The 14,240-nt window shown below is 48.0% G+C and overlaps 1 protein-coding gene across 8 annotated transcripts in view; it reads right to left on the bottom strand.

The window, feature by feature from the left end:
• Positions 1-14,240, bottom strand: part of LOC142765308 (uncharacterized) — a 125,320-nt gene that overhangs the window by 62,073 nt on the left and 49,007 nt on the right. For 3 of the 8 annotated variants that reach the window (XM_075866065.1, XM_075866070.1, XM_075866068.1), the window contains exons 2-3: positions 13,472-13,535; positions 13,292-13,375 (exon numbers count right to left, since the gene is read on the bottom strand). The exons of 2 other annotated variants lie outside the window; for them this stretch is intronic. In XM_075866065.1, the coding sequence (XP_075722180.1) occupies positions 13,292-13,375; positions 13,472-13,535 (148 nt within the window). Of the gene's footprint in view, positions 1-13,291; positions 13,536-14,240 lie in introns of all 8 variants that reach the window. 3 more of the 8 variants (XM_075866063.1, XM_075866067.1, XM_075866064.1) reach the window with 1 other exon arrangement.

Raw genomic sequence — 14,240 nt, 5'->3', positions numbered from 1 at the left:
AGCTCCAACCGAACTGCACACAGATGCCAGCGGCATAGGAATGGGTGCCGTCCTAGTTCAACGCTATGGTATTCGCGAGCACGTGATTTCATACGCAAGTCGCTCCTTGAGTAGGCCCGAGGAGAATTACACTGTCACAGAACAACAATGCCTCGCGATAGTATTTGCAATTCAGAGGTTTCGGTCTTACTTATAAGGCCGCCCTTTTACAGTCGTCACCGACCACCACTCATTGTGTTGGCTCGTCAACCTTCGGGATCCTTGCGGCCGTCTAGCGCGCTGGGCACTTCGGCTCCAAGAGTATAACTTCATAGTCTCGTACAAAAGTGGTCGACGACACGCCGACGCACATTGCCTTTCGCGCAAGCCACTGAGCACTACAGAGTGTGACGCCGATGACCTCGATCACCTCGTAGCTTCTGTGTCACCAAAGTTTCCCGACCTCAGTACTTTCAAAGATGAACAGCGAAAGGACACCAGGCTATCATCGCTTTGCACAGCTCCTACGGCATGCCATTTCAGTGTACGCAACGGACTCCTATATAAGAAGAACTTTTCCAGCACTGGCGCACGTTTCCTCCTGGTAGTGCCAGAAACCCTTCGGACAGCGATTTTAGGTGTGATGCACGACGATCCTACGTCCGTACATTTATGTTCTGCGCGGACGCTTTACCGTGCTAAGGAACGCTTTTATTGGCCAGGAATGCGACAGTCAGTCAAGGCGTATGTGGCCAGCTGCACACAGTGTCAACGCCACGAACGCCCGTCTACTGCTCCGGCTGGTCTTCTACAGCCCTTGCCACCTCCAAGCACACCTTTCCAACAGGTGGGCATTTATTTCATGGGCCCTTTTTCAAAGTCGGCTAAGGGCAATCGCTGGATAATTTTATGTGTCGATTACCTCACGTGCTACTGCGAGACGGCGGCCATACCAACCACAACTGCCAGCGACGTCTCTGTGTTCCTGCTGCAGCACGTTATCATTCGACATGGCCCACCTCAGGTGATCATCAGTGATCCTGGGCGACAATTCACGGCAGACATAGTAGAAGAGCTGCTTCGATTGAGTGAGTCCCGCCTTCGTCACTCGTCGCCATACCATCCGCAAACAAATGGGCTCACGGAGCGCACCAACCGAACAATTGTAAACATGCTCTCTATGTATGTGGCATCCGACCACAAGAACTGGGATGACGTGCTGCCATTTATAACGTACGCGTTCAACACCGCTAAGCACGAGACAACAGGCTATAGCTCCGTTTTCTGGATGTACGCACGACCGCCACGGCACACACTCGACACAGTTTGCCATTCTCGGCGCACGAGAACCTCTCAGTCACCGAAATCCTCTGCCTTGCAGAAGAAGCGCGTCGTATTGCTCGTCTACGCACTTTGGCATCACAGGAAAAATCGAAGGTACGCTATGACGTCCGCCACCGGCCTGTAACTTACCACCCAGGCGACTTAGTGTGGCTGTGGACTCCGGTACGAAGACGCGGGTTATGCCAAAAGTTCTTGGCTACATACGACGGACCGTTTGTCGTTCTCAACAAAATCACGGAAGTCACATACACAATAGGTCGCCTCACGAGAAGTGGTAGAAGAGCCGCTAAAACCCAAACAGTCCATGTCGTTCGACTGAAGTTGTACACACCAAGGTGAATCGGTTACCTCGCCCGGCGGGCTTCGTCTGCGAGGGGAGGAATGTTACGCATGCCTTGGAAGAAAACGAAGATGGGTGAACATGCTGGCTGCCCCAAGCTGGAGGAAGAAAGAAGACGACGACACTGTGATCATCAACATGTTGTGGTGCTCCGGCGATTCTCTTCGCGATCAAAATAAACGGCCCCCTTCAGCCGTATACATCCTGGTCCTCCTTGTGCGTAACAATATGTGAGTTGTAAGAAAAATGTTCAACTGGTCTCTTATTTTAGGCGCACTGAATGATTTGCACCACATGATAACTACACAAGAAAAACAAATTTCCTCAAAATACGTATAGAGACCAACACACACAAAAAAATTCGCAGCAGGAGATTGTTTCCACATCTGAACAATGGTAAAGTTGACATGGTTAGGTTGTGGCGATTCGTCTTGTAATGATGAATGTTAAGGTTAGGGATAGTAAACGCAGCCGGTAGATCTAGCCTTGCATAAGGCTAGATCCGCCGGCTACTACCAGCTCATTTTTCAACTACTACGGCGAGACTACCGCCAAATTGGAGAGGGAGGGTTGTTATAAAAAGAATTGCATGTTCTTGCTTGATCATATTACTGCATGCTGAGGAAGAGAGAGGAGATTTGCTGCCTCCGTATTGTCTCGGGGTAGTGACGTGGCCGAAGACAGGAGGTATCGTGTTGGGATTTATTTGTTTATTTGGGCGAACCTGTGCCCCGGTAAACGTAAAGTCCAATTACAGCAGCAGTCTTGCACAGATAGCAGTCTCGGACTGATAGCGGCGAATGGAGCGTTGGCCTTCGATCAACAACTCACAAGCGGCGAAGCGCAATGGCATTTATACTCTTGCCATCGAATGTTCTAGCGTTATTGCTGGCGGTGGCGTAGGTTCCAGAACAATCTGTACCGTTCGCACAGTGGGCGTGATCTTATCGAAATGATCTACTACAGTCCGGAACCTTCTCGAAAACTGCAGGCGCGGTTTGCGCTGAGAATCGTGTGGTGTTTTGGGACGATAACAAAAACTTGGGAAATGGAACGTGGCATTGCCCCCCCCCCCTCTGAAAAAAGGCATCGTCCCAATGCTTTAACTAAAGATGAAGGTACAATAATAATGCAAGAAAGTACAATGAATAAATTACGATGAAACAATAATACAAAAAAAAACACTGTTTCAGTTTGTTAACGCGCAAGAAACGGCTTGAGGCACGCGACATGCACGACTTCTGGTCGCGATCGGCGTCGTTGAGAGTTCGTGATGCCGTCGGGGACAACCTCGTAATCAAGTGGGCCGAGACGTCGAACCACCCTGTACGATCCGAAGTAGCGTCGCAGAAGCTTTTCACTTAGTCCACGTCGGCGTATCGGCCTCCACACCCAAACACGTTCACCGGGCTGGTATTCCACGAAGCGTCGTCGAATGTTGTAATGGTGGCTGTCTGTCGTCTGTTGATTCTTGATACGGAGATGCGCAAGTTGTCGGGCTTCTTCGGCACGTTGAAGTTACTCGCTCACATCGAGGATTTCTTCGTCGGTGACGTTGGGTAACATGGCATCGAGCATCGTTGCCGGGCTCCTTCTGTAGACCAATTTGTATGGAGAAATCTGCGTCGTGTCCTGCACCGCCGTGTTGTATGCGAAGGTCACATACGGAAGAATGGCGTCTCACGTCTTGTGTTCTACATCGACGTACATTGACAGCATGTCGGCGATCGTCTTGTTAAGGCGCTCGGTGAGGCCGTTGGTCTGCGGGTGGTATGCTGTCGTCCGGCGGTGGTTTGTTTGGCTGTATGCCAAGATCGCTTGAGTCAAGTCGGCAGTGAATGCCGTTCGTCTGTCGGTGATAAGGACCTGCGGCGCGCCGTGACGTAGGACGATATTTTGAACGAAAAACTTAGCTACCTCGCATGCACTGCCTTTTGGCAGGGCTTTTGTCTCGGCGTAGCGGGTGAGCTAGTCGGTAGCTACCACGATCCACTTGTTTCCGAAAGCCGACGTCGGGAACGGCCCTAGTAGGTCCATACCAATCTGCTGGAAAGGTCGGCAAGGTGGATCAATTGGCTGCAGAAGTCCCGCTGGCCTTGTCGGCGGTGTCTTGCGTCGCTGACAGTCCCGGCATGTCCTCACATAACGAGTGATGTCGGTGGTAAGACGTGGCCAGTAGTACCCTTCTTGTACCCTCGCGAGCATGCGAGAAACACCGAGTTGTCCTGCCGTCGGATCGTCGTGCAGGGACTGCAGGAGTTCTGGTCGCAGAGTTGAAGGCACCACAATGAGGTACTTAGCTCGAAGCGGTGAAAAGTTTTTCTTTTGTAGAAGACCGTTTCGTAAGAAGAACGACGCAAGCGCGCGCTTGAATACCTTAGGGACTTCGGTGGTCCTGCCTTCGAGGTATTCTATTAGGGCCTTCAGTTCCGGTTCAGCCCGCTGTCGTTCAGCGAAGTCGTCTGTAGTTATCGTTCCCAAGAAGTAGTCGTCATCCGGGTCATCGGGTAGCGGTTGGTCGACAGGCGCATGAGAGAGACAGTCGGCATCGGAGTGTTTTTGCCGGACTTGTAAATGACTGTAATGTCATATTCTTGAAGTCTCAGGCTCCATCGTGCGAGGCGACCTGAAGGGTCCTTCAAGGTGGCTAGCCAACACAAGGCGTGGTGGTCACTCACAACTTTGAAGGGCCTGCCGTAGAGGTAGGAGCGAAACTTCGACGTAGCCCAGATGATGGCGAGGCACTCCTTTTCTGTTGTGGAATACTTTGCTTCTGCTTTGGATAGCGATCAGCTGGCGTAACTAATAACCCTTTGAAGTCCGTCAGCCCTCTGCACAAGAACGGCGCCAAGACCTACGCTGCTTGCGTCAGTATGTATTTCTGTCTCGGTGAAATCGTCAAAATGGGCAAGTAACGGAGGCGTCTGGAGGTGATGTTTAAGCTCCTGGAAAGCGTGTTCCTGTGGCGTTTCCCACTTGAATTCCACGTCGGCCTTGGAAGGTTAGCGAGAGGATCGGCGATGCGGACGAAGTTTTTCACGGACCACCTATAATAGGCGCACAGGCCCAGAAATCGGCGCACGGCCTTCTTGTCAGTGGGCGGCGGGAAGTCGGCGATGGCGGCTGTTTTTCGTGGTTCGAGACGAACTCCAGACTTGCTGACAACGTGCCCCAGAAACAAAGCTCCTCATACGCAAATCTGCACTTTTCTGGCTTCAGTGTGAGTCCGGACGTCTTGATGGCTTGAAGTACAGCTTCAAGGCGCCGAAGATGCTCGTTGAAACTAGAGGAAAACACGACGACGTCGTCAAAGTACACAAGGCAAGTCTTCCACTTCAATCCTGCCAGTACTGTATCCATAATGCGTTGAAAAGTTGCAGGCGCTGAGCAAAGGCCGAAGGGCATCACCTTAAACTCGAAGAGGCCGTTCGGTGTTATAAACGCCGTCTTCTCTCGGTCTCTTTCATCGACTTCGATTTGCCAATAGCCCGTCTTGAGGTCCATTGACAAAAAGTACTTGGCGTTATGGAGCCGATCAAGTGCGTCGTCTATTCGTGGGAGAGGATACTCGTCCTTTCTTGTGATTTTGCTCAGGCGACGATAATCGACGCAGAAACGTAGGGTCCCATCCTTTTTCTTCACTAACATCACGGGGGATGCCCATGGGCTCTTGGACGGCTGGATAATGTCATCCCGCAGCATTTCATCAACTTGTCTCTTCATGGCCTCACGTTCTCGCGTCGAAACCCTGTACGGGCTCTGACGGAGTGGTCTGGCATTTTCTTCGGTTATGATGCGATGTTTCGTGATTGGGGTCTGCCGAATTTTCGATGACGACGAAAAGCAATCTTCGTATTGCAGGAGCAGGGCCTTGAGCTGTTCTTGCTTATCTTTCGGAAGTCTGGGATTGACGTCGAAAGCTATGGGAGGGGCTTGGTTCCTCTGAGCCGGTTCCGCAGAATTGGCGAGTGCGAAAGCACTGGTGGCTTCGACAATTTCTTCGATGTATGCGACCGTTGTTCCTTTGTTCACATGTTTGTACTCATCGCTGAAATTCGTGAGCATAACCGTTGCTTTGCCTCCCCGCATCTCTGCAATTCCTCTTGCGATGCAAATATTTCGGGTGACCAACAGATGCTGACTGCCTTCAACGACGCCTTCCAAGTCAGGTGATTTAGGAGCGCCGACTGAAATAATGACGCTTGAGCGAGGCGGAATGGTGACTTGTTCTTACAGCACGTTCAAGGCATGGCGTCCTGACGGCGTGCGCGGCAGTAGTGCTTCTTCTGCGGATAACGTTATCGACTTTGTTTTTAGGTTGATGACAGCACCATGGAGGCATAAGAAGTACATACCAAGGATGACATCTCTCGAGCAACGCTGTAGGACTACGAAGTCTGTAGGATAAATATGGCCGTTAATGGTGACTCTCGCTGTGCAGATTCCTGCAGGCGTTACGAGATGACCTCCAGCTGTGCGAATTTCAGGGCCTTTCCAAGCTGTCCTAACTTTCTTTAACTTCGCGGCGAATGACCCACTGATGACAGAATAGTCGGTTCCAGTATCGACGAGAGCGGTCACACTGTGGTAGTCGATAAGAACGTCGAGGTCGCTAGTTCGCCGTCTCGCATTACAGTTAGGGCGTGGCGTCGGGTCACGGCTGTGTCGGCTTGTTCCGCTGCTTCTATGTTGCGTCGTCAGGCCACCTTCGGTAAGTGAGCTTTCGCTGTCAGGGCTTTGCCTGGTTGGCGTTGTGTTCGGAAAGCTCCGTCGCGTCGTCGTCGTCGGAGGAGCATCTTCGGTAGTTCGTCGCACAGCAACCGCACCTCCACCGGTTGCTGCCCTTAGTTTCCCGGATACGGGCTAGGAGACCGGCCCCACGTTGGCCGGAGTACTGCCGGGGGTACGGTGACATGCGGCGGCTGGGCGATGGCGAACGGGAAGGACTTCGTGGTGTCCATTGAGTTCCTGTCAGGTAGTCGGCAATGTCACGTGGCCGTTCCCCTGGCTGCGGACGTGGTGCATCGACGGCGAAGCCACGCAGTGCCATCTGTCGGTACTGGCAACGGCGGTAAGTGTGCCCAGACTCGCCGCAGTGGTAGCACAGTGGGTGGTGGTCAGGGGTGCACCAAACGTCGGTTTTCCTCGGCGCCCTGCGCTGGGCCGCTGGCGAACGGTATGACGTCGGTGGGGGTGGTGGCGGTGGTGGTATCTGGCGACGGAAGTGCCACGGGGCGGCGTTTCGGCGTGGACGGGGAGGAGCGTTGTGGCGCAGTGCAGCGGCGTAGCTCATAGTTTCTGGCTCGGGCAGCAGTGTTTGGGGAATTCGATGCGATTGCCGAACTTCTTCTCGCACAATGTCGGCGATTGAATCCACTTGAAGTTGCGCCGAAGGCAACAGTTTGCGCAGCTCTTCCCGCACGATCGCTCGGATCATTTCACGCAGGTTGTCGGAGTCACTGGCTTGAGCAGCAGCGCATTCTGGAGTCAGGCGACGATTATACTGTCTGGTGCACATGTGCAGGGTTTTTTCGATGGTGGTCGCCTCGGATGCTAATTCTTGGACGGTGTTTGGTGGATTCCTCATTAGTCCCGCGAAGAGCTCCTGTTTGACCCCTCGCATGAGGAAACGAACTTTCTTCTCCTCAGACATGTCTGTGTCAGCGTGACGAAATAGGCGCGTCATCTCCTCTGTAAAAATTCCAACATTTTCATTTGGTAGCTGAACCCGGGTCTCTAGTAGAGCAGCGGCCCTCTCTCTGCGAGCGACGCTCGCGAACGTTTGCAGAAATGCGCCGCAGAAGACATCCCGCGTTCGGAGCGTGGACTCCCGATTCTCTAGCCAGGTCCTTGCGGTGTCTTCCAGGTAGAAGTCCACACGACGGAGCTTTTCTTCGTTGTCCCAGTGGTTGAGGGCGACCACACGGTCGTATGTTTCTAACCAGGTTTCCGGGTCTTCAAACGATGACCCATGGAACGTTGGTGGTTCCCTGGGTTGATAAATGACGATCGCGGGCTGGGACGCTCCGGTTGTCATTGTCGCTGCAGTCGAGGTCATGGCCTTGGTCTTCCGCGCCTTGTCTTGTAGAAGGCCGTACTCCGGTGGGAGACCTTGCTGTCGGCGGCTTGTTCGCTGCTCTTGGTTGGGGTCGGTGTCTTTTCCGCGACGTGGGCTGGGTTCACGGCTTGACGGGCGCGTCCGGTACATGAACGAAGCAGCACCTCCACCAGACATCACGGGGTCGTGACGTGGCCGAAGACAGGAGACTTCGTGTTGGGATTTAACTATTTATTTGGGCGAGCCTGTGCCCCGGTAAATGGAAAGTCCAATTACAGCAGCAGTCTTGCACAGATAGCAGTTTCGGACTGATAGCGGAGAACTGAGCGTTGGTCTTCGATCAACAACTCACAAGCGGCGAAGCGCGTCGGCATTTATACTCTTACCATCGAATGCTCTAGCGTTATCGCTGGCGGTGGCGTAGGTTCCAGAACAATCTGTACCGTTCGCTTAGTGGGCGTGATCTTATCGAAATGATCTACTACAGTCCGGAACCTTCTCGAAAACTGCAGGCGCGGTTTGCGCTGAGAATCGTGTGGTGTTTTGGGAAGATAACAAAAACTTGGGAAATGGAACGTAGCAATATTATAAACACACCGATATCTTGCTTCATCGGTTTCGGTCAGATAATACTTTGCTCATGATCTCTCAAACGTGATATAAGTATTCCAAAATATTAGCCACTGTGTGTTCACCTGCATCATTTGGAATAACGGAGGGTTTTTATCACAATGGAAATATATCCTCATGTATATCCTCACAGCAGGCCATCCGAAGCAGTTTTTTTGTGTTACTATTATTAGGTATCTCTAGGTATCGATCGATGTTAGCCTGACTATATATATCTCTATAAATGCTGTCTTATTTTTCTCCAACTGCCAGAGTCTGGTCGACCAGCTTTGTGGACCCAGTAGTCTCACTGAGCTGAGTGGGACATCAATGGCAGCTGCGAGACCTCTGCTTATCCTAATTACCGTTTTGCCCACTTAGGATTCCTTCTTTACCAAGAGGCTTTCAAGGCCTGAAACTGTACTCTTCGGAACCAGGAAATTCTACTGCGAGAAAGAAAAATTCTCAATGAAAGGAGATTGGTCTCATTATCATCAGCTTGTGTTCGCCTACCGAAGCCGATAGGCCTCTTTCATGTTTTGTCAATGAATGCTGTCCTATGCTCCCAGATGCCACGTTGTTGTCGCAGGCTTCTAAATTTCAGTGGTGCACCGAACTTTCCCGCATTGGTGCGTTTGCTTTATCCTGGAACCCAGACTGCTGCTTCTAATGAACAGCGGTTATCTTGCCATTGCATGCATGGCATGTCCTCCCGGTGGCCATTTTTTTTATTTCAAATACCATCTTCTGAATAGGATTTGGTACCATCAGCTTCTATGCCGTCTCCTTGTCCCTTACATATACTCCCTCTCTCTTATTTGGTCACATTGTTGCCAATTACTTAGGTTAAATCTATAGATCACCAGGTTCCTTTTTCGTAGGATAGCATCCGTAGGATGTAGCTGGGTGATTCTACGAGAGATCCACACGGGTCCATAGGTTGATATTTTAAATTTCATTGAGTATGTTATATTTTTTGCACCTCTCAACTGGTAGCCCGAACGTCAACTTCGTTTTATGATTAACGACGTAACTTACGAGAATGAAATATCAAACTTGACCTTCACGGAGGCACCAATTTCGTCACCTCTCATTTTCAAAAATTGCAGATGCTATTAAAAGACAAATTTTTTTGTTTCAAGGAAGATATTTTTTACCTGAATTGCATGTTTAATGAAGAACGAATTCATGCACCTTGAAGTTTGTAGACCTTAAGAAAACAGCTTTTAAAAATGTCTAATTTCTCGACAGTTTAAAATAAGTTACATAAGTTACGTATTATCCATTTTTTTCTCCGAAAGTAATGCAAGCAGCGTTTTAAAACTTGACACGTTTTAAGGATATAGTGTGTTAATTAGGTACGTAAATTGTTGCTGCCGTAGGGCAATTGTACATTTTTATATATTGCCTCAAAATTTTCATATTGGCAAAAGGGTACTCCACTTAAATTTGAATAATAAAAAACCCATCTTCGGTTATTCTTAGAATCTCGTAAATAGACAACCGAAAGCCATCATACAGTAATATAAAAAACATGTTGCATTATTTTGTTTTTAGCGACAATATTCGAGATTTTCGAGAATGCGCTAATAAGTTGAGAACTCTAGAAATCGGAACGAAAAAGTGACATTAAGCTTCAAACGCGAGTAAACGCAACCGCATTTGGTGAAGAAAGGCTGTTTTAGCAGATAGGAGTAACTATTTTGAACACGGTATTCTACAGTATCTTAATTCACTCTTATAGGTAGAGCACTGAGACTTCTAATATGTGATGCCTCTCCATTACTGACACACAGATGGAGCTGCTGTGACGGCCATGTGTTTGCAACACGGTAGGTAAGAGAATCGATTGTTGAATGAATTCATAAACGATTCAAAACAAATTTTTATCATTTGGGGCACGAAGATCGCTGCATTAGACTGAAGAACATGCTTTAGGGCAAGTTGTCATCTGTCGTCTGCTCTACAAATGAATTGCTTTGCGCAGGATCTCGGAGGCAACGCTTCAGATCATATGGTTTAAAGTAGGGACAAAGATTACGCCTCCTGCAATTTTATCGACAAAAACATTGTGAAATTCATTTTAACGTACTATACTTCAGTTTTGCATTCGCACTGTGGATACTTGTGCGCAAGTATCCACAGTGCGAATTCATTTGAAATGAAAAAGCTACTAATGTAATAAAAATCTTCTGGTAGTTCTAAAAGCACTAGAATGAGCATCGTTTTACAATTTAGGCTATGGCATTTTATACAAGTTCTACGCCAAAACGGAAACCGAACCACCGGTGAGAGCATCAAGCAGGCGACGCGAATGATAGTCTCTGTAAAGACAAATATCACGGAGGTATATTACTTCCGCGTTCATAAAATATAAGCGCTAAAGATAATGATTTCGAGTGCAGCCCACACATCCACGTAACGAAGTCATTTTATGGTTAATATAATGGCGCGGTCATTCACTTTGGAACTGTCAAAGGAATACGGCGGTTGTGCCCCATCGCGTTTAAGTTTCACTTTCGATGCTGAATTTGGTTAAATTTTAATACTCCACACTCCTAATAGAGGCTGCGTGTCCAAATATTAACGTTACAATGAGTTGTTCACTCGATTTGCCCCATTCTCCCAAATATGTAGGCGCTTTACTAACCTAAACAACAAAAATTTTGATTTAGTGTTCCTAAATGCTATGCAAAAGTACGTCTTCAGCCATGTTAAGATGTTAACGGCTACAGACGTAGAAGCAGACCTTTTAAAGCAAACTGAAAAAAACCCCGTCGGTGTGCGGAGCACTATGGGAGAAGTGTGTACGCTAAGCAGGCCGGCTGTTTGGTTGCCTGCTGCTCATTGACGCCGTCGTAGCAGTGCACGGGAGTTCCCCCCCCCCCCCAAAAAAAAAAAACACATCACACCCTGTTGTCCATTCTTACATCGTATATACGATCAATCGCCTCTTGATGTATATGTACAAACTAAACGTTGAGGGTTTACCATAGGACATTGTAGGTTTCACCAAGCTGATATATATCGAAGCAGCATGCACATTATCGCGTGGATATACCGTATATCAGTTATTGGGCGTTTATTGAATGATTACTTGCAATGTTTTTAATGAAACATAAAATGTGACGTAAAGCAGTGCCAGAGTGGGCTTCGTGCGAAAGCATTCGGTGTCATAATTACTCTTGCACCTGCCAACTAAGTTTAGCCGCTATAGCCTTTGAAAGGTAGTCTCGTATTGCTCACGAGTACGACTGTACGTACCGCTCGAGTGGTCACATCATACCACAAGTAACGCGGCGCACGAAGACACAGCTCGCGCGTGTGCAATATCTAAAATATCTGCTGCTACCGTCAACGAATGGTGATTCAGTCTTGCTTTTCGTTACCTGTGGTGCGAATGAACAGCACTCTGGCTAATCAATGTACCGTATTTTAATAAATGTCGACTGCGCGCTTTCGCGACATTTACGCTAAACTGCAGGCAGAAACCTAAAGTATGACGCGTGCACACTCGTCGTGATGACTGCTGCGGCGTACACGATTTCCCTATCACCACTTCCATGCACGTAGCCGGAGCTCGTGTGTTTGAAAAAGAAATGCCTGTTTTGAAGGCATCGAACAAATGTTGCATTTGTTTGAGTTTGAAAAGTTTGTACAGATACGTTCATATGGCCAGCAGAACACCCAAGAAATGAGAAAGAAAGCTGGGGTAAGGAGGACGGCAGAAAAGAAAGCATGGCATAGAGAGAGAAAAATGACAATAGAGGCAAGGAAAATGAAGAAAGACAAAGCAAGCCAGGAAGATATTGTTAGAAAAATACATAGAGGGGGCTAGGGCGAAACTAATGCTCAGGGAGAGCTAGACCGAAAGAGAAAGCAAGGCAGAAGAAGCAAAAAATTGATGGAAATGATTAATAGAAAAAAAATAGATATAAACCAGGCTAAGAACGAGACCAAGTAGAGAAGAAAGAATACAGAAGACAGAAAATAAAGGAATAAAGAAAGCAGATAAAAAAGGTTGTCAAGTTTCACACATCTTTCAGGCTTGGCAATACTAGTTTACAGTTGACTTCATTTTTTAGGAAAACGAATGTTTAGAGTCACCATCCCAGAGAGGCGTTGATGCTGGGTTCGATGCCCGGACCAGGAATCCCCGGCAATTAAGAAGTGCTGTTTTCTAAAATCCTGTATGAATCTTGTTTTCGCTTCTTACTCCGCATGTGAGGTTGTGAGTATCCTTTTGAAAAGTTTTCCATCGACTTGTCGTTTTCCGCAGAATCGATTTTCAGCAGTCGATCGCTTCACATGTGGACATGGTAGAGCATTTCTGGCTTCGTTCAATGTTTCGGCTATAATTTTTATAAGCACTAATCTAGGCCGTATTTTGTAAGAATAGCAACTTATCTGGTTTACGACCCAGAACCATGTTGCGATTATTAGACTAACTGCAGCTAAGGGCTTCGCACAAATAAACCACAAGTGTTTCTTGATCCTGCAAGGGTAAGCTAAATACACGAGCCGCGGGTATTTTGCCCTAATCAGAATAAGACCGCCCTGCCCTGGACCTCATGCGCGGACGTCGCGTGAGATGTTCAGCGCCATGACAAGTGTAAAATCATATAGGCTGCAATTGATGTAGTAGAAAGCAACACGTGGCTAGTTAGTACGAACACCTAATTATTATTCACAACTCAGTTTGGCTAGTTTGGAGTTTTTTTCGGTAATATATGTTCGGTTGACAGTCACCACTCGTCCCGCGTTTTTCTTTCGATTATCTCTCGCTTATTTTGTTTCATGTTCTTAGCGGAATTCACCCTTTGTAATTGCGTAGGTAATTGAGTGTACAGCACTGAAATAACTAAATGTACGTGGATCACTTTTAAAAATATATCTTGAGTGACATTCATGATTCTTACGCGTAAACAATAGGAGCAAACAAAACAAACACGGTTTCTCACGTCTGCGGGTGCCGCCAACATCATCAACGGACTGCAGAAGCCTGGTCGCACCACACTGTCTAGGCTCAGTGTGGAAGGTTCGTCCTGGGTCTGTTGGGAAGATGTGGTCAGAGATATCACTGATGGGGGCAAAGATGTGTCCAGCTCCGGCTGATTCTGTGGTGGAAGGTCACAGTTTACCGCGTGCCGGCGCTCATACTTCTTCGACTTTTGCAGCGATGATGCACCGTCGAGTTCTAAGGACCTGGCGCAGATATAAGGAATGATAATAAAATTTTGATAACTGCTCAATTCTTTAGCTTCATTATTTCACCTTTGTTCAGTCACGCACAGAACTATATTGTCGTGTCTCTTACCGTGCTATCTGTGGCTTTACACAGTAGACGGAGAGCATCTATATATACAGAACAGACAGCTTTGTACCCTTGGCTCAGCCAGGAAAAATTATTCTAAGCCCATGCCGCCCCCTCCCGCGCCCAAAGTTTTTTTTCGCCATGTGTACATAGCGCGAAATTTCTATTTGCCAGTGCCCATCCCCCATTCAAAATCAAGGAGGTGGCTCTTCTCTCCCAACTCATAAAACAATTTCTGCATACAACCCGGCGATTTGCATGACATAACTGCACATTCTTGACTAAGCACTCAATATGCGCACATATGTTATCTCCGAGAGCACAGCCCTACTTAGTTAGTTGAAGTGAAAGGCGAAAGGCTAAGACAAGTTATCGCAAACATAGAATAATTGTAAATCACACTGGTGTCTAAGATAAATTGGCTTACGTCATTTCTGTTAAGGAACCGACGTGAATACAGGATTCTGCGGTAGCTGATGCCGCGGTAGCTCGGAAACACCCTCTCAGGCATTTTGGCTAGCTGTTTAGCACCTATATGTATTGCTTCAGCATTTTCACATATTAAGCCTCACATCTAATCGATGTTCACTAACATA

This window comes from Rhipicephalus microplus, chromosome 6 (assembly GCF_043290135.1).
Source record: "Rhipicephalus microplus isolate Deutch F79 chromosome 6, USDA_Rmic, whole genome shotgun sequence".
Lineage (NCBI taxonomy): Eukaryota > Metazoa > Arthropoda > Arachnida > Ixodida > Ixodidae > Rhipicephalus > Rhipicephalus microplus.
The sequence above is the reverse complement of the archived record's forward strand: the minus strand, read 5'-3'. Positions and strand labels throughout refer to the sequence as shown.